The sequence below is a fragment of the Bombyx mandarina genome, chromosome 04 (genome assembly GCF_030267445.1).
Source record: "Bombyx mandarina strain Sakado chromosome 04, ASM3026744v2".
NCBI classification, from domain to species: Eukaryota; Metazoa; Arthropoda; class Insecta; order Lepidoptera; family Bombycidae; genus Bombyx; species Bombyx mandarina.
Window position 1 is genome coordinate 11,741,855 of NC_143211.1, and position 26,878 is coordinate 11,768,732.

General features: G+C 37.2%; 2 protein-coding genes across 6 annotated transcripts; one reads left to right on the forward strand and one right to left on the reverse strand.

The window, feature by feature from the left end:
- The first annotated feature begins 3,061 nt into the window (after positions 1–3,061).
- On the forward strand, positions 3,062–21,195 carry LOC114251737 (uncharacterized). 4 transcript variants are annotated; one of them, XM_089740330.1, is made up of 14 exons: positions 3,062–3,227; positions 3,487–3,695; positions 3,778–3,976; positions 4,451–4,509; positions 5,062–5,248; positions 5,617–5,789; positions 5,898–6,237; positions 6,561–6,663; positions 7,678–7,789; positions 8,839–11,806; positions 12,583–12,760; positions 15,402–15,530; positions 16,475–16,666; positions 17,248–21,195. In XM_089740330.1, exons 3-14 carry the CDS (start codon positions 3,782–3,784, stop codon positions 17,400–17,402), a joined length of 4,791 nt encoding a protein of 1,596 aa, XP_089596456.1. In that variant the 5' UTR covers positions 3,062–3,227; positions 3,487–3,695; positions 3,778–3,781; the 3' UTR covers positions 17,403–21,195. The 4 variants fall into 4 exon arrangements, with proteins under 4 accessions (XP_089596456.1, XP_089596457.1, XP_089596458.1 ...); XM_089740331.1 differs by having other exon boundaries at positions 3,080–3,227; positions 3,595–3,695; XM_089740332.1 differs by lacking the exon at positions 3,487–3,695 and having other exon boundaries at positions 3,087–3,227.
- An 899-nt stretch (positions 21,196–22,094) lies between these two features.
- Positions 22,095–26,825, reverse strand: Mo25 (calcium binding protein Mo25). 2 transcript variants are annotated; one of them, XM_028181530.2, is made up of 8 exons: positions 26,104–26,487; positions 25,952–26,015; positions 25,699–25,884; positions 25,505–25,621; positions 24,406–24,548; positions 23,520–23,688; positions 23,097–23,366; positions 22,095–23,027 (listed from the first exon to the last, which is right to left on the reverse strand). In XM_028181530.2, exons 3-8 carry the CDS (start codon positions 25,825–25,827, stop codon positions 22,848–22,850), a joined length of 1,008 nt encoding a protein of 335 aa, XP_028037331.1. In that variant the 5' UTR covers positions 25,828–25,884; positions 25,952–26,015; positions 26,104–26,487; the 3' UTR covers positions 22,095–22,847. The 2 variants fall into 2 exon arrangements, with proteins under 2 accessions (XP_028037331.1, XP_028037330.1); XM_028181529.2 differs by lacking the exon at positions 25,952–26,015 and having other exon boundaries at positions 26,104–26,825.
- Positions 26,826–26,878: the final 53 nt, after the last annotated feature.

The following is a 26,878-nucleotide window of genomic DNA, read 5'->3' on the forward strand; positions in this document are numbered from 1 at the left end:
GACTCCCTACTTTTTTGAGGATATTCTATTGTAGTAGGTATGTTGATGGTAAAATAATTGTAAGGCTGATAAAAAAAAATTCAGGCGATATCATCATGCCCGTGCTGTTTAAATGATAACTATTCAAAATTAAAGCTCAGGTAGGAAGCGAGCACGACATTATACTGCATTAAGGCCACGTCACTTAATGCTAGCTGACGTCCCTCACTTACCTGCATAGTTATTTTGAGCATCCACAGTATATTACAGCTAACAATTTAGGAAGAAATCCAACAAAGACTATATTTGTTCTTCATTTTGATATATGATTATAAAAAACGACAATCACAATTTATTAAATCACCTAAACTATATCTGTTTTTTTTATAACTGTCGTTGGCAGGTGGTCTTACTGATTAGTTTGTTTTGTTAACATTGAACACTTACACAAACTAATTAAACTAAAAGTAAAAATAATACATTTTATGCTTTTCTAAAAATTTACTTTATAAATACTAATAAAGGACGGCTAGTAACAACTAGTAAAGTAGCAACAACTAGTAAAAAAAAAATCGTAAGGATTGTCGCGTTGGTTAGAAACTTTTAATTAAAGAGTAAGCTCAAAGGATAAAACAGCGACTTTGATCTGACTTATGTGGCATTATTATCTATTATATTAAGTTCTTTGGAGGCTCTCTCTCGCTAATCAATCACTCAGACTTTATATTTCGTTTCGACTTACAATCTTAACACATTATTCTTGATTAAAATCTAAGTTTCAAGGGACCAAAATTTTAACTATCGTAAGCATAATTTCTCATGTTTTATTTAACATTCTTTATTCACCATTTTGTTTATTATACTTTCCAATATATCCTAATGAAAAGCAATATTAAAAACACACAAATAAATCGAATAACTTTTCCTTCGTGCTCTGTTAAAATATTTATACCTACTGTTGTTGTCCGTGTACTCCTGTAACAGTCTCTGCTATTCCTCAACAACAACTTACCCACAGTTAACCCTCATTGACAAAAGTTGGGATTATTCGTTGAGATTTGTTTGGTATATTTCACATCTTACTTCATAAAACAGTCACAAAGCGTCATGGTAATTGTGTTTATGAATAGAGGTCATCATTCCCGATCCTGCGGACAGAATGGAAAACAGTCAACGTCGCCCAAAACACGTCATTTCAGATCTTCCCGATCCACTAACGGTGCTTTTAGGTACCTCAAGCACCGGTCATCGTTCGTAAATTAGTCCACAGACACAGCCCACTGAGTTTCTCGCCGGATCTTCTCAGTGGGTCGCAGTTCCGATCCGGTGGTAGATTCTGCGAAGCACTGCTTTTGCTAGGGTTCGTGTTAGCAACGTCGTCAGGTTTGAGCCCCGTGAGCTCACCTACTAGTTAAGGTTACGCTGAAATCGCCTCTCAAGGCTATCAGCTTAGGTAGAAAAAAAAAGATCAATTCCATTAAATTCATTCTATAACCTTAGAGTAAACATTCAAAATGTGGATTAACATTGCAGGCAAAAGCAGTGGATCTGGAGGATCATGTTTTGGCTGACGGCGCCGGCAGTTTTGCTTTGCATAGATCCGATATATAATTAGCAACGGTCACAACAAGTAGGTTATCGTGTCGCGCCGCTTTGTCGAAGTAGCGTTCTGACGGTACCCTAAGATACTTACGTATCAGTTCTGATTTTAAATTGTCGTGAAGGTCGACATTTCTTACGTACCACGGTGCTTGGATGGCTATCCTGCAGAAACGGGATTGAATGAGCTGGAGAGAATTGTTGTGCATGAGGGCCGCGTTAGCGAATATTATACTTGCATAGATCATGGCAGAACATATGCAAGTTTTATAGAGTGTCGCCTTGTTACGAAGGGACAATATACTTCGCTTGCAGATCATTGGGTAGAGTCGACTGAGTAGCAATACGGCTCGGTCGCGTACTATCTTAATATGGGGACCGAATGACAATATTTTGGTGAGGGTGACGTCCAGGTACTTAGCCTACCAGGCCCACGGTATAGACTGGCCAAAGATTTTGATGGGGGGAATGGAATTACCGCGCCTAATTCAAGACGAGATACTAAAGGTCTACCAGAATCTGATAGCAAAAAAAAGTTAAAAAAATAGAGATTTTCATATTGCAACAAAAAAAAAGTCATCTGTCAAAACTGAAATTTCGATGAATTGTTTTTGGTTTGACTTCAAATTTCCTTTAAAAAGTGGTGAAAATGTCGAAGAAACCTCTTCGATTGCAAGCAAGAAATATTGTTTTCAACGTTTATCAAAGAATACTTGTTGAATAAGGTGCAGAACAAACACAATCATCGATATTGAGTCATGTGCAAGCGTTGATTGGTTAGTAGAAATGACACGTCTTGATACTTTGGTTTATTGCATTTTCGTGTGAATTATGTATACAAACTTTGGTTTATTTCAGGTGTTTCTAATACTACCATAAGACGAATTGTTGCTGAAGACAGGTCTAACAGAGGCGTATTTAGTACGTCCGGTAAAAAGAGGAAAGGTGGCAAAAAAATTAACCTGGATAATTTTGATTTAGAATTGATCAGAAACAAGATAAATGATGTACGAAAAGAAATACCCACTGTCATGAAAAAATAAATAAGTAAATAAATATTGCGTCTTCCTCGTCTTCCTCTTCCGATTAAGACTTTTTTATGGATCTGCAGTATTTGGAACCATTTTCAAGTTCTGATAGCCTATAATTAATTAATAAACTCCCACCACCATTTCACTGAGATTATATTTCATCCCATATCATCTCAATTCATTTCATTTAATTTCATCCCAGTTGATTGATGTCTCAAATTAATCATCTTCATTTCATTTCACTTCATATTATCATTTTGCATAAAAGTATCCCATATTATATCATTTCATCTCATTTCAATTCATATCATGTCATGTTTCATATTATTAATCAACTTCATTTCATAGTATCATAATATATTTCATAAAATAAAAAAATATGTATAAAAGATTAGGCTGTATGGTACGACACCTTTGCCTTTCCATTTGGATAAATAAAACTACTACTACTCAATTTGACAGTTCGCAGCTGGCGCTATTGGATGTTTCTGTTGTTAGTTTTAAGTCGTAAAAACAAATAACGTTGTTAAATTGTTCGAAATAAACATAAAAATAATTTAAAATCAGTTAGTACCATACTCTAATTAATGACAACTAATTTTTTTTAATATGACACAGGTACAGTGTATTTGACATATTGTTAAACACGACAAAAAAACAATTTATGTGCATCTTTAGTTTTGTAAGTACCGTACTACCGTTGATTAGGTTGGATTCAATGATGAAATATAGCCAAAAATCTTAATTTTCTAAAAACTACTAAAGTGAACAATTATAAAAAAAAATGACATTCCAATATGGCACGCAGTCGTCCCGGTCATAACAAGTAGGTAGTCATATAGCAGTGAAGATAAAATCCTATGTAATTCTTTTTCAGTAAACTTAGCGTCAATATTCAAAAGCTGAAAGTGAATAATAGGATTACATAAGCTATAAAACTACTATGTGTTGTGACAATAAATGTTTTAACAAAAATGCGTTTTAGGAATATAATTTCTCTGTTCGTTTTGTTTTAACCTAAATTAATGACACACGTCTGCGTTTGGGTTAAAATCTCAATGCACAACACGAGTCCTTAATTGTATGGTAAGTTCAATGACTTGACATAAATACTATTTAACCTTGACCTTAATTAACCGGACTCCTCACTTCATTTATTTATCATTAGGACAATGGACCCAGTGATTGATAATGAATGGCTCAGCATAAAGCATGATCCCGTGGAAGAAACTCCAGTTGTCGGCAATGTTTCACGTAGTTGGCAATGGCGAGAGCTCGGAGCGAATCCACCACACTACCCTGCAAGCAAAACAGTCCTAGAAAATGCTGCTGAAGATATTTTAGTTCAGAAACCACTGAAAATTAGAGTAAGGTTATTTTGTTTGTCAATAAGTTGCCAAATGATCAAAAGTTAACAATAGCCAGAGAATTTAAAAGTAGTGTTATCTATTATTTGCTGGTCAAACCCTCAGATATTTCCTCACCATAGACCAATAGTAGTAGTAGTATATTGTTTTTCTTAACAAATATCTTCCACCACTGTTATATTACCACTACTACTAGTGGTATGTCGTGAGTTTACAAAAGCTACGATGATCCAGCTGATATTTGACATAATGCTATCATTATGCATCCCATTTTCAAAGAAGCACTAGCTTTTATTCCATTGCTGTTGGAATTTTGACCTCATATTTCAAGATAGTTGATGGCTTTTACAATAGATTCTAGATATAATATAATAAAAGAATAAAAGTTTGATTTTGTACCTAGTAAAATATTAGAGAAAACTATTTTTGTAATTTTTTTTATATTTACTGTTTTAACGGTGATGAACATTACAGAGCTGCGACCTACCAGGATATCCAAGGTCAACTTTTTTGATGGTTTTCAGTCCTGATGGGTGAGTAACAAACTTATACTTTTCTGCCATGAAATGTGTAGGCCATAAGCAGTTGCTTTTAGAACACTTGATGGTGACTGGATGCCTTCACTGAGGACTCTGTTTAAAATTATTCCAAAGAATAGACATCACCCTTGAGACAAAAATACATTAAAATGAACTTGACGAATTTACATTTGCTTCAGTACTGTGGTGTAAGATACTCTGCACTGTGATGCTCAATACAATGATAAAAATATATGACAAAACAACCTCAAACAGTTCTCTAATCTATTGCATACACAGAAATCTATATCTATACTAATATTATAAAGAGGAAAGATTTGTTTGTTTGTTTGTTTGTTTCGAATAGGCTCCGAAACTACTGGACCGATTTGAAAAATTCTTTTTCCATTAGAAGCCGACATTGTCCCTGATGAACATAGGCTACTTTTTAAAAAAAATTTTTTTTTTTTTTTTTTGTTTCATGTGTGTTTTAATGTTTCCGAAGCGAAGCGAGGGCGGGTAGCTATAAGAAAATAAATTGAAGAAAATCGTTTGTTTGAATTACAGGACAAAAGTTGCATCAACGCACGGCAATCATAATGTGTATGTGTCTGATTTGGCTAGTGGAAAACACCTTAAGATTCTAGAGGGACACCCAAGAACACCATGGTGTATAGCATTTCACCCGTCACATACACAGCTTATTGGCTCTGGGTGTCTTGGTGGTCAAGTAAGAGTTTGGGATATGGGAAGTGTAAGTTTAATATAACAATAAATTTCCTTAATAGGAAAGAAACTTTTGTGTAAACAGCACTGAAACAACTCATAAAATAATCAGAAATCAAATTTACCAGGCTTCACCCTATGATTGAAATGAGACTGTAATCACTGATTTTTTTCCTCAGTTTAGTTGTTGACATTAAGAAAAAATCTTTCACATACCAGTTGCTTCCTAACAAACAAATTACAGAATTTATCAGCATTACAAATGGTATCAATAAATTAAAATCCAATAAATCTTCATTAAAGACTATTATCAAAAGACAAAAAATACATTACAAATTCGATTAAAAACTACTGTAGAGTTTTAAAAGAAAATATAGTGAACTGATAACATTACAGGGTGGAAGTGAAGTGTGGAATGTTCGCTATGAAACAGTGATAGCTTCTATTGCATTTCACCCTCGTGAACAATTACTAGTAATTGCTACTTACAATGAACTATACTTTTGGGATTGGAGTCATCCAGCACCATTCACCAAAGTTACTACTAATAATATAAATGAAAAAGTGAGGTACGTATGCATTTTTTATACCAACTGTAAGGGTAAAGAAAAATAAAAGATAATTTCTTTGAACTTTTAACTAAATTACATATACAACATATAGTTTTGACATTCCAGATATGTTGCGTTCGATGCTCTTGGTTACAAATTAATAACCGGAATATCTGTATCGGGTTGTCCGAGTATGTCTAGTACTTCATTGCTGCAGCAAAGTCCGACAACAGGCACATCTAACACACAAAATAGCAGTTCTAATAGACGAAACGCCACAGGCAATGCCAATGAAAACCCGCTTGGGATCAATCCCCCAACGGATAATGCTGGTTCAGCACAAGACATGATTGTAAATTCATACCAGAACCTGGTACAAAGATATGACAGTCTAGTCAGGAATTATCAAAGGCTTTTCATGGTACGGCATCGGCTTTCCAATTCTTCTCAATCAACTCCAAATACGGTATGTGTATCTTCAAAAACATTAATATAATAAATAAATAATCCAATCCAGAACTCCCCTATCTAGAATCTTATTGATTTGTACTATCACTTTTCTTAATACATAAACATGCTTTTCATTTCCGTTTTAACAAATCAAACTGTATCCATTTATATGGTATTAAATGGATTTCGTATCACCAATTTTCTATCGTAGTTTATAAGCGAAGTAAATATAAGCGTAATTAATTCTAAGTATAATAATGGATAGTAACACTACATATTCCTAACATTGTTTTAAGTATTTATCTCCTACTAACCACATCTGGATCTATGACTTTCTAGATTGATCGAGGAACTGATCCTATGGAAACCGATACATCCCCCGGAACGTCCGGCTGGAGCAGACCTGCACGACCGTCTACAGTTACAACGAACACTGAGGATGGTAAGGCACAAATCTACAATAAACAAAAATCGATTTCATTCATAATTAATGAGAAATAATCCTTAGTAAATTAAACATGTATCGTGTTGTATTACGGAAGCAAGTATGTACTACAGTTTTAAACATTGTTAAAAAAAAACTCTAAGCACACCAGTGTCTCATGAAGACGTATCTAAAATAATTTTAAATACAGCTGACCTTTAAGTACTCCTTTAATTGAGTCTAATTTTAAAATCTATACTAATATTATAAAGCTGAAGAGTTTGTTTGTTTGTTTGAACGCGCCAATCTCACTAACTACTGGTCCGATTTCAAAAATTCAGTATCAGATAGCTCACTTATTAAGGAAGGCTATAGGCTAATAACATCACGCTAAGACCAATGCAAGCAGAACACCAATAAAGAATATTTCAAAATCGAATTCCGCTGCGTGTGCTGCGGAAACGGTTAAAGTTTCGCTAAAATAATGTATGACAAAATTGTTCCCGTTTAAAAAATTTTAAAGTCCGCGACAGCATATGTCTATATATTAAGGTTGGCTCACTATAACGTTTTTTATAAAGGTGTTTCCCATCCCGTCCCATCATCAGATCTTGATGATTACAGGACCATTCGTCTAACCTTTCAAACAAAAAAAAAAAAATTATCAGAATCGGTTCAAGCATTCTCGAGAAATCAGTGAACATACATAGATAAAAAATGATGGTCGAATTGATAACTTCCTCTTTTGAAGTCTGTTAAAAAGCGTGATTTTGGTACCTCAAATAGTTCCTTAACATTCTATTATTCAAAAATATTTTCACTTTCTACGTAAATGAAGAGGCGGTGAAAATTTTGCGTTATGCCAAATTAATTATTCCACGCGGACGAAGTCGCGGGCAAAAGCTAGTATAATATGAATCTCTTTTGTAAAAGGATTTGATATGGCATTTTTATCATTTTTTGGGTTGTTGCTCATAAAACAATTTCATAGTTGGAATTGAATACCAGTTTGATTCATTTCTTTCGCTTTAGGGGCCAGTACCAGCGGAACGAGACGTCCAGACAGTGGTGAAAGCGGGGATGGAGAAAACAGTAGTCGCTTACTCAATTTAGATGCTTTAACGTTTGACAGTGATCCATCAAGGTAAATGTGTGATATAGCCATAAACGCTATTAACCATAGATCGGAAATTGTATAGGCGTCTAGATCCAGATATTGAATCAGACTAACAAAAACTATTGACTTGCACTTAACACGATCCTGCAAATTTTTTATGTTATCATTGATTAAAATCTCTATGTCGCGTTGCTTTAATCTGTTAGCGTGCTAGCTTATCTAAATGGTTTAGTTGGTATTCACTGAATGCTATTATTAATAAAATAAAAACCGCTGTCTTCATCTACCTTGCGTTACCAGAAATAATTTTTCCACACCATTTGGCTTGGCTTCGAAATTAACAATACGCCGTGATGTTTCGCGAGTCTGATGATATGTTCCATACTTTTTCTTATGAGAATGTTAGGCATAAGATCTCCATTGTCATAAACTCGTTTACAATGGCAACAAAAATTCGACAAAATATCCTTTAGATCCAAAGAGATCTATTAGAAGTGTCAATATCAATCCAATCTATTGTGACGCCGCCCTGGTGGTTAAATATCCTGAAATAAAAAATCTACATTGCACCAGTTAAATCATTACTGGAAATTATGTTATTGTTTATACGGGGATGAAACTAAACGACTCAGTTTTAACTCTGCCTTTTTTTCTTAACTTTTTAGGAGCTAGGTAACATATTGCTCACCCCTTCGACCTTTGAGATCAGTTGTATTAAACATTGCTTTTATTTCGGCTTACGAAACAGTTTGTTTGTCGGAAAAAGAAAAAAAAAACAGCTTAGAGAATTTATTTATCAGAAAAAGAAAAAAAAACAGCTTAGAGAATATATTTACCTATGTCAAGAAGAAAAAAACTAAATTACATAAAGCTATGTAACTACAACATATAGCTAGCTATATAAGTATATACCTAAACGAAAGGTAAATTCACTTGCTTGCGTGAACTTTGTCAGTTATCTGTGACGTTTTTAGGTGTCAAATACAAGTATGAGTTACTAACATGCATAAACATGTATGAGTTAGTCTGACGAACAAATACGTATACTTCACGATAATGGTCTTTAACATCTGCAGGAATCAAGATTCAGTTTCTGAGCGTTCTCCATTTGGGTCCCGTTCTTCAGCTTTCCAACCGTTAAATGAAACCGGCAGAACATTTAGACCATCTGACCCGAACGAGCGTTCTACAAGATTATTACCCAACCCCTTTTCGTCACCCGGAGGCATCTCGCGATCGGCCCGAGTCAACTTCGGTGAAATGTCCACATCTGGCGACAACGACCCGGCGAACGCGTCGCGCACCAGCATCTTTACCTCGTCGAGAATGAGTTCCACGGCTGGCCGAGTATTAATCTCGCACAGACGGAATTTCTCGCCGATACGACGCGGGCGGATCTCGCTATGGGGCGACTCGCCGACTTCCACCGAGAGCACTCCTACACCCTCTCCTCGAAATATTACGAATTCTTCCGCAAACGAAGAAACGCAGGATACTACCGCACCACGCAGACCTACCATGACTAATTCTTCGACGCAAATGAGTCCCGTACCGCCTCTGGACGCTGAGGCCCTCAACGAGAGCTTGGATCTGATTCGAGACATCTTGCGCGATTCCGGAACGAGGCTTTTAAATTTGATTACGGACATGTCGTTGTCGATGGTATCTGCCAGCGAACGGGAGCGACGACGTCGCGCTCACTCTGACGAAGGCTCGCCCGTAGAGCGCCGTCCGCGGCCCCGGCCCCGTCTGCTAAGTGTTGGCTGGCGTCGAGAACTTCTCTCTTCCAGTTCCGACTCGGACAGTGATCGTTCTCTGGAGCCGGATGCTCTTCGCGCTCGCAGCACTGGTTTCAGAGATTCCGTCGACGCGGCCGCTCAGTCGGCGGCTTCGTTGTTGACGAACCTCCCGACCGACCGTTTAATGTTCGATATCTTGACCGATCGAAACGAGAGCGCACCTCGCGATAACGAAGGACTCGACCCCACTCGTTCCGATGATAGATTCCGCGTGCGTGGTCGAGACGACGAAGACGTGGCTCGTGTAGTTCCCGAACCGACTCCCGCAGCTTCAGAACCGGGTCCATCCGAAGTTGATCCTCAACCATCAAGCTCCAGAACCAATCCGTCGCCACCTTTCAGTCGACCTTCAACGAGTAGAGATGAGTTTTGGACGCGCGGATCCTCGGTGTCGTCGGAAGAGGCCTATCGTAAAGTAAGGAACGGGGTGGCCGCGTTGCAGAAACACACAGTGCATCTGGCGAATTTATGGTATCGCGGAAATCGTATTTCTATGCGCGAACTTCGCAACTTGTGGGAAAACTTGCGCCGTCGTATTCTTGCGTTGCAACGAGATATCGGAAGACAAGACTCCCCGGGTTATTACACTAGATCTCTTTTGGAGAGATGTATGATGTTAGCAGATATCGCAGAACCTATTTCACGCCCTCCAAACAGAAACTTGAGGCGAAGTATGGATAGCGACAGAAATGGTGAAAGAACGGATCACTCGTCAAACGTTGATATGAGTTCACCGAATCGCGGTGTAGCGCAGGACCCTTCGAATTCTACTAACGCGAGAGAAGAATTACAAACTCGGGCGGGGCGAAATACACAGACAAGATCGCAACATCCGGGAGGTCGGGTGACCACGGCCCGAAGACGAGTTCAGCCGGGCTACAGGTGGCAACCTGAGGATGAACGCAGACGACGTTCGCGTAATATCGCAACAAATCGTTTAGCGCAAAGATATTCAAATAGATCAAGACGAGAATTTACCCGAGCGATAGAAATTAGCGCTACCAAACACGAGTTACGTATGCGAGCGATGCAAGTATTATCTGTGATGTTCAATATGATGATGATGTGCTTGGAAGAGCGAGGTCTGAGTCAATTAATCATCATCATGCTTCGAACTCTCAAGAAAGCTTTGGTACTTTCGTGGTTTATGGTGATGACGAATAGAAATAGCGGACGAACTGGTAACGGCCCAACACCACCATCGCAGCGCACGGACCCAATGGATGTCGTTCACATACAAAACGAAGATGACGCAAATCCCGTGAACGTAGATGACCATGAAGATACCCAAGTGGCCGAAAATGTTGTTTCGAATACAGAAGTTGTAGACAACACACAAACAATAAAAGAACAAACGCGTGAACAAGAATCTCGAGACGCCACCAAAGCATCATCCTCAGTAGTTAAGTCTGAAACACCGAATAACCAACAAGACCAGACAATATTACCGTTACAGAACTACAGATCATCGAGATGGAGCAACAGACTTGCAGTGCAGATAGCCGCTGCTAATAGAAATAATTCTGCAACAGCGTTGAGTAGAAGAGAACTTTACATAGAAAGCAAACGATTAAAAGCCCTACACAGAACAAATCCTTCCGTGCATCCGCTAAATAAGAAAAGAACAGGTCCCCCGATGTCGACATATAGGATTCCGACACTCCGTTGTTTCCCACGTCGCCCTAATATGAGCAGACCGAACACTCCCCGATCACAAGAAACAGATCCGATCCCGGGACCTTCAAATTTGCTTCATCCAGAAAACTCTAGTCAGGACCCGCCACGAGCGGAGGGCATGTACGAATTTTACCAACGCGTTAATTTTATACGAATAGCTCACATGCAGGCTGTGAGTCTAAGAAACGCCGCTAGAAACAGATTTAGGCGCTTGCAAACGATACGCCTATACACGCCTTCATCGGTGCGGGAAATGTTCGCTCTTTATTCGAACAACCCAGAAAATCCACCAGAAAACCGACCGCCGCCACAAAGCAACCCCGAATTGGGCAGCCGTCGACAGTTTGCCGTGTACCGACCGCATATCTTGGCGCAACGAATCGACCCCGCAAACGCATCGGAGGAACCCCCTCAGTTCAACAGTGTTGCCAACAACGCAGCGCCACCACCACCGCCACCACCACCGGCGCAAGCACAGGACGCACAGGCGCAACGAGATGGCCAGAACGCTCCGACGCAGAGGCTGCCGAGAATCCACGAATATTTGCAACCGATAATTTTAGCCCAGGTAATATATTATATCTATTTATACTTATTGCGTATGTATTTACAAACTTACGGCTGACACGAAATGCCTGCGCTTTGCAAAACAAAATTAAAATCACTTGCAGTATTTAATTTGAAAATAAGACAAAGATACTGCAAACAGAAAATGAGGAAGTGGAAATGAATTCGTAGATATTAACCAGACAGACTATTAGCATTTAAGATTCTCTCACCCTCTTTCGTAAAAGAAGTCATATACTCGTACTATGCGATTAAAATTAAAATAAAAATAGTAATATAAACTGTCAGCGTTTGTAAAATGTTACTTTGTAGTTTAATAATGATTAATCAGTACTTGCAGTAAAGAGTATTTAAAATAACCTTTGTAATGATGACGAACAAAAGTTTTTTTTTACCCATGCTGATAGCCTTGAGAGGCTATTTCAGCTTCTCCTTGGCGTGTTGGTGAGCTCACGGGGCTCAAACCGGTAGTGTTGCTAACACTGGCCCTAGCAGCCCTAGAGCAGTGCTTCGCAAAATCTACCACCGGATCGGAAACGCGACCCACTGAGAAGAACCGGCGAGAGACTCTGTGGGCTAATTGTACAGAAGTACTTTGTAGCATGTAGCAGCCGCAGCTCCATAGATAGACTTAATTTCAGCGACTTGTTCGAGTGGTACCTGCCGTATGTTTTAAACCGGTAATTCACGTTAATCGATACGAATGTACCCATTAAGCTACGGACGCTCCTCAAACTGTCCTTATTTTAATCGCATATTTCACATGGTCCACATCAGAACGCGATGGTGGTGGAAGAAGAGGGTGGTGGGCCGGGCGGTGTGGGGGGTGCGCGGCGACTGGGCGGCATGGCGGGGCTGCTCGACGCCGGCATCATCTCGGAGACCATGCCTGCCTCCTCGCACCGCGTGCAGGCCTGGGACTTTACCACGGGAAACGTTCCTGAACTAGCCGACGGTCTGTAATTGTTTTTTTTTTAATACGCTTTTATTAGCATCAGAGGTATGTACGTTAGTATGTAACGGAATCTTTGAACATGATTCTGACCCAAAACCTCAAAACGTCGGATTAACTCGAAATTTGGCATACTTATTAAGGACCGAAGACAATTCAACATTTAAAAAAAAATTGAAAAAATTGAAATTCAACTAAAAAATGAAAAATAAATAAAAGTTTAAAAAAAACAAAAAAATACGCTTTTATACAAAATCCAACTAGAAAATCTATACATATAAATAAAATTGGAGTGTCTGTTTGTAATATTGAAATAACCGCTTTATACAACATGCATATCACATCGCGGGACTCAGCTATCAATAATAAAATTTAATGTTTCCGAAGCGAAGCGATATAAATATATGTAATACTAGCGAACCGCCCTCGCTTCGCTTCGGAAACATTAAGTTTTATTATTAATAGCTGAGTCTCGCGACTTTACCCGCGGTTATTGTCGTACCGCGAGTGACGCGGCGGGGCGAAGCTAGTCTAAAAAAATAAGTTACTCCTTATATCATCAGCTACCTATCAGTGAAAGTCTCGTCAAAGTCGGTCCAGCCGTTCCAGAGATTAGCCGGAACAAACAGACAGACAAAAATTGTAAAAAATGTTATTTTGGTGTATGTGTCGTTGTATGAGGTCTCACGTAGTATGAAGTCCCGCGTTGTATGAGGTCTCGCTTTGTATGAGGTCTCGCGTTGTAGTAGGTTTCGCGTAGTATGAGGTCTCGCGTTGTATGAGGTCTCGCGTAGTATGAAGTCCCGCGTTGTATGAGGTCTCGCGTAGTATGAGGTCACGCGTTGTATGAAGTCTCTAGTTGTAGTAGATCCCGCGTTGTATGAGGTCTCGCGTAGTATGACGTCTCGCGTTTTATGAGGTCCCGCGTTGTATGAGGTCTCGATTTGTAGTAGGTCTCGCGTTGTTTGAGATCCCGCGTTGTATGAGGTCCTGCGTAGTATGACGTCTCGCGTTGTATGAGGTCCTGCATAGTATGACGTCACGCGTTGTATGAAGTCTCTAGTTGTAGTAGATCCCGCGTTGTATGAGGTCTCGCGTAGTATGACGTCTCGCGTTTTATGAGGTCCCGCGTTGTATGAGGTCTCGATTTGTAGTAGGTCTCGCGTTGTTTGAGATCCCGCGTTGTATGAGGTCCTGCGTAGTATGACGTCTCGCGTTGTATGAGGTCCTGCATAGTATGACGTCTCGCGTTGTATGAGGTCTCGGCGGTCACGCGTTGTTTTATTTTTTTTTATTGCTTAGATTGGTGGACGAGCTCACAGCCCACCTGGTGTTAAGTGGTTACTGGAGCCCATAGACATCTACAACGTAAATGCGCCACCCGCCTCGAGATATAAGTTCTAAGGTCTCAGTATAGTTACAACGGCTACCCCACCCTTCGAACCGAAACGCATTACTGCTTCACGGCGGAAATAGGCAGGGTGGTGGTACCTACCCGTGCGGACTCACAAGAGGTCCTACCACCAGTGATTACGCAAATTATAATTTTGCGGGTTTGATTTTTATTACACGATGTTATTCCTTCACCGTGGAAGTCAATCGTGAACATTTGCTGAGTACGTATTTCATTAGAAAAATTGGTACCCGCCTGCGGGATTCGAACACCGGTGCATCGCTACACACGAATGCACCGGACTACATCCTTTAGGCCACGACGACTTCAGTTGTATGAGGTCTCGGGTTGTATGAGGTCCCGCGTTGTATGAAGTCTCGATTTGTAGTAGGTCCCGTGTTGTATGATGTCTCGCGTTGTATGAGGTTAGTAATAGGTTAGTAGTACGTCAGTAATAGGTTAGTAGTGTAATTGTTTAATTGTGAATAAAATTATTTCCTTACATTATAAGTTAAATTAGTTTTCGTTATCGTGTTGTTTTGTCGTATAATTGTAAGGAGCGTTGTTGTACAAATTCAGCACTTTGTCTGGTTTTGTCGTGCGCACATTACTTATGTTGCAAGCCAGATTTTGTTTCTTTTTACTTGTGTTTTTTATGTATCTTTTTTTATCTTCTCACGGATCGTTTGGTTTCTCACGGATCGTTTGGAACCTCTGGGTCTGCGGAGGGACTTCGGTCCCTCTGTATTTTGTACCGTATGTTCCATGGGGAGTGCTCTGAGGAATTGTTCGAGATTATACCGGCATCTCGTTTTTACCATCGCACCGTCCTCCACCGGAGTAGAGTTCATCCATACTACCTGGACTGCGGTCATCCACAGTGCGTTTCCAGAGATCTTTTTTGCCACGTACCATCCGGCTATGGAATGAGCTCCCCCCCACGGTGTTTCCCGAGCGCTATGACATGTCCTTCTTCAAACGAGGCTTGTGAAGAGTATTAAGCGGTAGGCAGCGGCTTGGCTCTGCCCCTGGCATTGCTGAAGTCCATGGGCGACGGTAACCACTCACCATCAGGTGGGCCGTATGCTCGTATTTTTTTATTGCCTACAAGGGCAATAAAAAATAAATGTGATGTGTATTGTTAGCCTAATAAAAAAATACTATTTATCGTTTTTACACTTTACGCGGTACCCCCTGAATGACTAAGTTTGCTACCTTTTATTGTATTATTAACACGATTGCTATTTTCAGGTAAAAAAAATGTTGTAGTCCAAAGATGCAGAATTCATAACGACGCGAGCATCGACATTTCAAAAGACGGCAGACTGCTGGTGGCGCTGCTTCCCGTTCCCCGCATGAGAAACACAAATCACTGGCTAGGTTAGTTGGCTCGAACAAAGAAACGTTGGGATATTTATTAGATTGAGACGTTTTATTTATCATCAAAGAAAATTCTTAATGATGCAAAAAAAAAGAAATCAAGGATGTTGTAATTTGCAAAACGGGCCCAATGTATCTAATAAGGTACCGTTAAGTTCACTACATGAATATATTAACAAGGAACATTAAACTACTTGTATCAATAATAATTGTAAATTTTCATATAACACAAATCAGACTCGATCACAACACGATCTAATGTGACTATTGCCAATTGTGGGAGATACAATAAAATTCTCGCGCTCCACACATAAGATAAACATATAAATTCATTTTTCTTTATATAGATATATCTATCTATCTATATATATATATATTAAATATATATATATATATATATATATATATATATAGATAGATGGATAGGGATGCAAAACCCAAACAGCGTGAAAGGATTATTTCGAACATGAAATCGGTTTTTGGGAAATAAAGTAATTCACATCAGTTCAATGTATCCGCTGTAATCGTGCTTGAAACGGTGATGAATAAAATAAGCACGAAAACAAACAGCAACAATGGCTTTAATAATATCCAAACATAAAATATTTGCTGTTGGAGATCTTCAAAAATTAATTTAACCCTTCATATAATATGGGAAGCATATACAAAATACGATTGGGACATAATTTTAATTATGATTTAAATATGAAAAAATTCAAATAGTATGTATTCGTTTTTATTTATTTCTGGTCATTCGTGAATGTTGCCAGGTAAAATGATAATTAACTAAAACGGCAGCATTTAGAAATATCTATAAACCTAAAAAACTCTCATTGCCTTATAAATGGTTAACGAATTTGCCCATCGAATCAAACAGCGTAAGACTTCAAATCAGGATCTCCTGCGACACTGCTCGTGGATGAAACGTGAGAGATGCTTTACAGGGGTGTACTCGCTGGAGTGGGGTCGCTTGGGTCAGTGCCTCCACACGGCGGTGCTGGAGCAGACGGCCGTGTCGGTGGCGCTGTCCCCCACGGCGCGGCACCTAGCCGTGGGACTGGGCTCCAAACGCTTCACGTCCACGCACCGCGCCCACAACCATGTCTTCGCTCTCCTCTACAAGCTCGACTCGCTCGGTGAGTGTCTGGACTCTAGTTTCGTAATCTTATGTCACTAGAGTCGACCGTAGAGCTTCCCGGAGGTGCGCGCTGCTGAATCTACTGCTGACATCTGGAAGAAACGATTTAACTCGTTTAATGCTAAACGAAACAAGGTAGGAACGTAATGAAAGTATTCTCCAGATCCACTAACGGTGCTTTTAGGTACCTCAAGCACCGTTCATTGTTCTCGTCGAACCCGTCGCTTGCGACGAAGGGCTCGACGAGTAAATTAACAATCAGATATAGCCCACTGAGTTTCTCGCCGGATTTTCTCAGTTGGTCGCATTTCCAATCCGGTGGTAGATTCTCCGAAGCAGGGCTCTTCCTAGGGCTCGTGTCAGTAACGTCGTCAGGCTTGAGCCCCGTGAGCTCACCTACTAGTTAAGGTTACGCTGAAATAGCCTCTCAAGGCTCTCAGCTTAGGTAGGAAAAAAAAAAGCGGACAAGTACAGCCGGCAGTCGCCCGTTATCTACAGCTGCTTCAAATGAAGCTCATCATTCGAGACCTGTCGATAATTTACGCCCAACAAGGACCGCACCTGAAACTGTATTTTCAGATAGCTCCAGTCGCACGGGACTGTCGCCGATCAAGGAACTGGAGCAGAACTGGGAGCAGGGGTTCACCAGTCTGAACTGCTTGCGGTGGGCCCCCCAGCCCGGCCAGGGTCTGGTCTACGCCAACAACGCCGGACAGCTTATCGTCATGAGCTAAGTCGATAACATCCTGAGGCTTTTGAGTGCCTAATTTATAATAAATCCACATGAAAACTAACAAGCAGGAACAGAAGAGAATCAATATAAATTTAGACGTGTGCCCTGTTTCAACGGTCCACGCTCATTTGTCTTAATAAATTTTTACCCGATGTTACATGAGCACTGTGATTAGAACTCTCAACTCGCGTTGTACGAAATGTTGCAAACGTCGACTTCGAACACGGATGTTGACGTTGCCACACACGACAAGGGTACAGTGGCGTAGCGAAAGGGGGCAAGGGGGGCATCATATTGCGGGTACTACTCACAAAAGGGCGCCATATGGTCCTCAAAACAAAAAATTATTGATTTTTTTTCTTCTTTTTTTATATGTATATGTATTTTAAATTTAGTGCCTGTCTAATATAATAAATGTTAATTCGTAAATAAAAAGCAAAAAAAACACGTATAGTCTAAATAGGGACGCTAAAAAGGTATTGTGTCCCGGGCGCAGAGTTATAAATAAATAAATAAATATTTACTAACATTCACGCCACGTTAACTGGTCCCATGATAAGTTCGTAAAGAACTTGTGTTACAGGTACCAGATAACGGAAATAAATGTAAGGTTTTTATTATACACATACATTAATTTAATATACATCCATAACCCTGGAAAAGACATTTCTATTTATCATACAAATATCTTCCCTTGGCGGGATTCGAACCCGCGACCCCCTTGTGTAGTGACCATGTCATTTACCACTACACCAGACGGTCGTCAAGTTAAGCTCACTACGCCACTGCGAGGGTATAAACGTAAATTTTTATTACATCGCCGGTTGTACGAAATGTAATTATGTTGTAATTTAATTAAGCGCCATACGAAATGGTTAGTTTGTACGCTAAATGATCTCCTTAAATTATTGGAATAATTAAAAATCGAAAATAACGAACGTCGCTGCGCGTAATAAATATAACAGTACAAAAAAAACAAGATTTTTGTCTATTGACTAAGTTCAAATTAACAGACCCATTTTTGAATATTGTTTGTAAATATGTCGATTTTCATGAATGCGAGCAGTAATTTGGTAATTTTACATGAAACGTAACTCAAAACATTGCGTTACAACAAATAAATCAAGTCATCAATGTCCTAGTAGTCCAGAATGAATTTTAAACATTATTGTGACTGTTTAAGAATGTTTTTATTACGTCTAGAATTTGCACTTAGATTCTTATTCTCTTAGTAATTGCACATTACTTATAAATACTTTTATAAAAATTCGCTCCGCACATTAAAATAGCTACCGTGTTTGGAGCAACAATACTAATCTGAACGAGTCGAAATATTGATCCGTGTGCTTAGTGCGAGTTTTCTTAACGTTCTCGATAGCGTAAAAGTTAAGCCATTTTTGTATGCAGTTGGAACAGCGCCCCTTGCGGCAAACGTACGCAAACGATCCCATTCCATACAAATATGAGCTAACTTTTACGCTATCGAGAACGGTATAATTTAGTCTGGACAACGTCATAATTAGAGCCTTCCGTTATTTTTGAAGGCAATTATAAATATTATATTATTACATTTTGCATACATGTTTTGTACACAATAAATGATGCGTCAAAAGAATTACGAAAGCATTGTATGAAAACCTCGATTTAATATTGTAATAAATTATTACGGGCTCCGGGCTATCACGAGAAATAAAGTAGATATAAAATATAGTGTATATATATTTACATTTAAACGTGTCTAATTTAAGTTTTAATGTTTCTAAATAACAACAAACAGTACGTTTAATTTTGTGACGAGAAATATAATAGACTTATTAATTTGATAGTTTTAATGCTTGTAGTATATCTAGATAAATTTTGTATAGTACTATACACTTTTCGTTATGTCGTACTTTTGAATTATGTTTTTTATTTTTATTTTATTATAACGAAATTGCAAATTTTAGCCGACCAATCTAAACTGAGTTATTTTACCAACATATCTTATTTTACATATGTATTACAGGTGAACAGTGACCAAGGAAATGAAAATCAAATGATTTTGGGTCGTAAATTAAGTTTTTTTTTTTATTTAACTTAGGACAGTTTTATTAGTTTTTTCTCTGATGTTTACGTAATAAAACTCGATTCCGATACGGTATATTATTTTTTGTGTTGAATAAAGGTACATCAATTATTGAACGACATATCATCATATTCATTTAAAAATAGAACTGAACTTTGTCTTGCTCGATGCCTATAATTAGTTTTATAATAATATATATTTTAAACGAAATCAACAGGAGGGTAGAATTTTTTTTTTAATTAACTTCTACACTTTAGAAAATAATGTGTTTATTTGATTGTATGTGTTGGCACGTCGGATATTCTGATTTCAAATATTTCTACCGATTCCCACTTTTCATCGTTACAGATAACGGTCTCAATTAAAAACATTATTGTACAAATAAATTTCTTGCTATGTATTTTTAAAGGGAGTTATCCACGCACCGATAAACATAACACTTCTACGTAGCTACCAACCATAACTCTGTATTGTTAAATTCAATCGTAATTAAAACATTTCGTATTCTTTTTTTTTTAATTGGCGTATATAAATAATTTCACGCTGGTTGGTATACAGCGGTTACCGAAGTCCACACTCGCGCAATATGAAATTCGCGATCCGGATTGAGACATGAGGACCATCTCAATTGCTTGCTTGCGTGGTAAGCGGCTCTGCTCGGCAGCGGCTTGGCTCTGCCCCTGGCATTGCTGAAGTCCATGGGCAACGGTAACCACTCACCATCAGGTGGGCCGTATGCTCGTCTGCCTACAAGGGCAATAAAAAAATAATAATAATAATTGTGTTAGAAAATAAAACATAATCTTCGGATGTATATACTGACTTTTTTTTTACATAAATCTACACAACTAGCTCCTTGTTGCTAGGCAACGACTATTCTTTTTTAATAAACTTATGATAGTTACATACAGTAAGAAGGCCAGTTCATACGCGACGTAGTTTTTTTCCCGCGTACCTATTAGTTGGTTGCCTAAAGGGTTATTTCAGCTACGTTCGGATTGGTAGGTAAGCCGCGACATGTGCAATTGTTAATTTCCTTTTTAATACACGTTAAATTTGTTTGTTGTCGAGTGCATAATACTTATATTTAGATAAAAATATATAGCCTCTACGTATCTGCAATAATAAACTAGGGCATAATAGCATGAATGGCTTGACAACAATTTGTCTATAATTCGCTGTCTTACAGAAAGTCATAAGTCGCTATCTATAACAACTTAAAATGATTTCGCTCCCCTCCCATAACGTGTTGTCAATCGCATATCTTATTAGATGGTGGACTTCCTATTAATTTTGAGAGTCTATAATTTTGCATTTTGTAATCAAGAAATAGATACTCTACGAAATTCTATACGGTATTCTTCACTTTCTGCTCGACATACAGTATTTTTCCTGTTACGTATTTTCCTCAAATATTTCCATGCTAAATAAAAAAACTGACTATTCAGAAATAAGACGTCTTTCTCTTGTGATTGTTTCTCTTAAATTCAATTGGTACCTACATAAATTCATTTATTTCGGTAGCTTTAAACGAAAATAACCTATTTTATAATGCGATGCGTGGTAAACGGGCAAAAACTAATAAAACTTCACTTTTGTAATATATTGTTTCATGTTTTAGTTCTTCCATTTGTACGTGACAATGCTAATGTAACAAGCATTATGTTTTATGTGCCGTTGTTGTGTGATTTTTTTTTTTGTATAATAAAGGTATAGCTTCAACAATGAGGATTTTCGTTTTTGTTTATAGAAGTCTAGCTTTGTGCACTAAAATTATTAGATATATAATAAAACTACTTGTTAATCATAAGCAAATTTTACATGTGAACGAGGATCATCTTTGAAACTATTGAGAAATAATCAAGGATATGGTGGCCTACCGCTAAGGTTATGGACAGACTGGGACTCTGAATACTCAATCGTATCCATTCCACGGGGCTACGTAGGTGCCTACTGGCTTAGGCTACCGAGCACCTGTTACTTTCAAATGTCTCAATACAGACCGTCGTCTGCCTATCGAGTATCATAGGTCCAATTCCTACATCGGGTAAACACGAGTGACGAACAGGTTTGTTTGATCTGTCCTTTTTTTTCGTCGTCATTGTACACAAACGAGCATAAGAACCTGAAATCAGCAATGCCAAGGGCACAGCAAGTCGCTACCTAATGTAAACTTCTCTAGAAATTTTATATCCTAAAATTATTTTAAAAGTAATATGTATGAATTAGTCTCTGGTTTCCTCATAGGCCACGGAATAATGCTTTGAGGCCAGATGAGCATGTGTGAATTTTACTCTATTATTTATTTATATATTGTACAAATTTGGCATTGTTGCAATTTTATTAGCACACGCAGTACGCAGTCCAATATTCAACACATATCTAGGTTCGACTATTATTGTACCTACCGCGTTCAGAATGAAAACATCAAATGTGTTATAAATTGCCTAATTCTATGATATGATCACGGTTAAATACCACAACAAAGATAAAGAAATGATAATATTATTTTTAAACAACTTGCGTAAGATTTACCAGTAATTATTAATCGAACCACACATGTCGCAAACAGTTATATTTTTAGCATTTATAATGCAATAGACATAAATAATATTTTAATAAAATAACTTTTAAAATGATATAAATATTTATTTATTCCGTTCTAAAGTAATGCTCACAAAATAGAAATCATTATACAAATAATTGATCTAGCATTTATGAAAAATTGTACATCACTAATAATTGATGTTCAATGAAAAAAAAAGGTGTAATTTTGCAATCACTAATAAGCACTAATGGATAGAATTTTTCCAATTGCTTAAAAAACAATTTTTAATACGATTGTCTGAAACCAAACATTTTATACATACATAACTTTATCTTCAACAATATACTTTTGATAATGGAATAAAATCTTTAAAAACATTCGAATTATAAGTCAATTATATACAAAACTCCTTAGATCTTCGGTACCTGTTTTCTTTTTCTAACTTTAAAAAATCAAGTTTAATAGTAATATGTATATCTGAATTTATAGGCACATACATGTGAATGAATTTAATGTATGTGACTGAGGATAATGTCACTACATGTCAGTAAGCTAAAAATGGTTTTGACAACTTACAAAAAATATAAGTCAAACCATAAGTAAGACTAATTGCTAAATTGCTTTTTAAAATGTTACTTTGCTCGTAGCACATACATACTTTCCTTGACTCATCACAGACCAAATGTAAAAATAAGATTTAAAATTTTATGGAACCTCTGTGTTTTGCGCCGCAGAACACCCTTTGGTGACTTAGAAGCATTTAAATATAATAGCATCTATAATCTAACTTCTTTTCGAGGAGGAAGTGGCAATTTTATGAAATGCAATAAATGTTAGTGTTCTGACGGTTTAAGCTCTTTGATTTGCTTTATAAGATAAGCCTTTTCATCATTAAATTGTTCGTCTTCTGAACGGTCCGTGTGGAACTTGGTGAGGAAGTCTACCAACTTGTCTTGATTTCTCAACAAAATATCCAAAATTGGTTTTGGTTTGTTGGGATTTGCTACAAATACCTGAAACGAATAAGAATATGAATTTGATGCCTTCCGTACTTTTTATCATAAAACAATGTATGTGCATACCTTGAACACATGAAAGGCCTCAAACTGTATATTACGTGATTTCTCTTTCAACATGTTCATCATGAGTTTTAAATTGTCTGGATTAGTGATGTAACGTGTCATAATGGAGAAGTTGTGACGATCGAGCAATAATTCACCAAGCAGCTTTAAGCTTTGCCTTCGAGTTACATAGTTTTCAGAATTCAAAAGTCGTTGATAATGACTGAATACTTTATCATAGTTGGCTTCTAAGAATTCGGCGCACAAAATTTTATGTCTTGTTAGCAATTCCTGCAAAAATTCAGACAAGGTTTAAATAAATCATCTAGTTTAGTACAATTAAGTATTTGACGAGAAAAAATTATACCAATTGTTAGCTAATAGTGTGAATATTAAAAATCTAGTTTAAACAATCACTGTATTAAATCAAAACAAAAAGAAAACCTTAAAAGTAGAAAAGGCATCTGAGGCAATATCAAAAGTGGAAACTTCTACATAACGGAAGAAATTATAAAAATCATCTGAATACAACATTATTTTAGCCAAAGCCTCATATCTAGCACATTCTCGCAGCATCGTGCCACAGTTGGAAGCTATCTCTTGATGTTCATACCTGAAAACAAGAAAGAATAACTAACACTAGTTAAGCTAGAAATTTTTTTTGTAACACAATAAAACTTATTGTTATTTATAAAAATTCCTACATTGACATTTCAACTTAAATAATATGTAAATGTATATGATTCATTTAGAATAAAAATTCACCATCCAAAGCACATTATATTATTAATTATTTATTATTTGTACATATTCTTATTAGACATTAATTTATAGTTTCACTAGAAGTTTCATATTGTATAATGTCTATATTTTTAAACGACATCAGAAAGAATCATTATTATGGTATTATTAATTTTTCTACTCATCAAAATTTTATGACTTGCAAATTCATATCTAGTATATAATGCTTATTACTAAGATTCCATTAAATACATTATATGATTATACTAACATGGCGAATTAAAGTAGCTTTTTAGTAGTAAATGCAGGGATTTATATAAAACTAGTGAAATTGCAGTGACTCATACACTACCTGTTTTATGTTGATGACATGACAAAAATCCTTTCCAAAGTGCCAACAATAACTTCACAATAACATCACAACAATCTGATGAATGGCTTACGTATGCTATATTATATGCTAATACATTTGAATTTTCATATAGATTTAGATTTCAGATAACCTAAATTGTTCATAGTTAATAATTTAATTCAATCCCTATTATATACATTAATTAATTAATTTATTTATTACTTTCATCAAACTTACCCTGACATCAGTGTAAATAATATTTCAGGCTTGGTACAAATGTACTCTACTGTTGGAGATCGTGTTCCAATTTGACGTCTAAGGACATTGTTGAAAACTTGGGCCACATCTTTTTTTCCTTCAAAATCAATTCGGTTTAAATTCTGTGGATAAGATTTTGCACTTTTTTGAAAATATGATTTAAATTTTACTGCTAGTACACCTACTTTTGAAGTATCAAGAATGAACATTACAGTTATGTAGAATTATCTATCTACCTTTTAAAATTAAAGCATCTGACTATTTAATTTTAGAAATATAATTAGAAATTATCTAAATTCTTTAACATTAATTTTTTTGACACAATGTTCTTCATTAGTCTAAATGCTAAGGTTCAAACTTTCTAGATAAATAATCCAACACAGCCTAAAAAGCACCAAATCAACTCTTCTACTGGTGTCATAAAAGGTGACAAAGGGATTAAAAATCAGGAAAACCAACTGATGTTCACTGGTAGCATCTAATGTGAATCTCCATAGGTTGGTACCATTATTCCTGCATATATTTTTTTATTGCTTAGATGGGTGGACGAGCTCACAACCCACCTGATGTTAAGTGGTTACTGGATCCCATATACATCTACGACGTAAATGCGCCACCCACCTTGAGATATAAGTTCTAAGGTCTTGAGTATAGTTACAACGGCTGCCCCACCCTTCAAGCCGAAACTCATTACTGCTTCACGGCAGAAATAGGCAGGGCGGTGGTACCTACCCGCGCGAACTCACAAGAGGTCCTACCACCAGTAATTTTTTTTTTTTTTAACATAGAGCTAACAAGCTTTCCAATTTAAATAGTGAGAAAATGTACAATACAATTCAAACCTTGACCTCATATCTCAAGTGGGTTAGCACCTTGTGATGTCTATAGGCTCCAGTAAATACTTAATACAAGCTGGACCAATTACCATTTAGAGCAATAAAAACATAGCATTGGAATACCAGCATGGTAAGATGCATGATATAAAATGTAAGATGTGTGTGATTGAATTAATATATTTAATAGTGGTATGATTAGCATTTTTTTAAATTAAATCCTTCAAAGTTATTTTTAAATTTACCTGTATCAAAAGCAGTAGCAAGTTAGTGTTATACATTTCCTGTGCTAATTGTGCAACAATGATATCTGTTTGTGGTTCTGCATCAGATGTACCATAAAGCATATTTTTAATCAGTACCTGTATGGATATGAAATATCATTATATCAATACTCATGGTTTACTACAAAAATTGGCAAAATAATAATATTACTTACCAAATTCTTGCTCACGTCTTCTTGAGCTTTTTCAGCTTTCTTATCACCCCTCTCTAAAGCCGTCACGGCATCTTTTAACGATCTAACAAGCTCCGCAGGGCTTTTCTGAGACTTACCAAAGAGAGGCATAGTATTAAGGCGACTTGGGCAGGTGATATAAGTAATTATGTCTACATAAGATTGTACCTAAAACAAAAAATTACAGACGAATACATTTTTCCGCGATCATAACAAAAAATAAAACCATACTTACTTCGATTTCCACGAGAATGTTAGGGAAGCGAAATTTGACAAATTAAAAGCGACTGCCAACCTGGCTGGTTTAAAGAATTATGAAAATGTTTATAATATGCTACAAATTGCATTTTTGAAAGGAAATAGACTTAAAACACACGTAAAACTTACTTTTGGATAAATTATTGTAATTTTCAATATCACGACAATTCACACGAATGGAACAGCTGTGATGTCAATACAACTATTACCATACTTAAAAAATCGATACATTTAACATAGTCACCTCAACATCGAAATTACATTTAATCTGCGTCTCAAAAAGAAAGAACTTCACTGATGGTATTTACAATGCAACTAATCTCGGAATCCTGGTATTGCGAAAATTTGTCTATTATTGCGTAAAATAGAAAGCAAGAAACACTGATTTACTCCTCTACCACCTCACGAGTGCATCTACCACCAAAATCGCGATTCTTTGAGTAGATCTTGTAAGAAAATCAGCTGACTCCTGTTATGGGTTACGTTTCACCTCAAACTCTTCGACGAGTGCCACATATACAGCTACCTATGCTTTGGATGTTGCTAGCATTAGTATCAATAGCGTCCAACAGCACCGAGAGTAGAACAGGAGGATCTTTAAAGACATATCTGGGGCACAGGGGATTACCAATATTCACAGCATTAACAACTTAAATGCAGCTACCGATCTTGAGACCTAAGTTCTAAGTTTTAGTTTATAAGTACAACGACTACCCCACCCTTCAAACCGAAACACATTATTGCTTCACGGCAGAAATAGGTAGTAGTATCTACCTGCGTGGGCTTATTTGACATTTTACCAGGCAATTGTTAAGATAATAATACTTTGATTGTAATGTTATAAAAACAGTGAGCAATTCATAGTGAAATGGATGGTGTACAAATAAATAAATGTTTAAGTTGT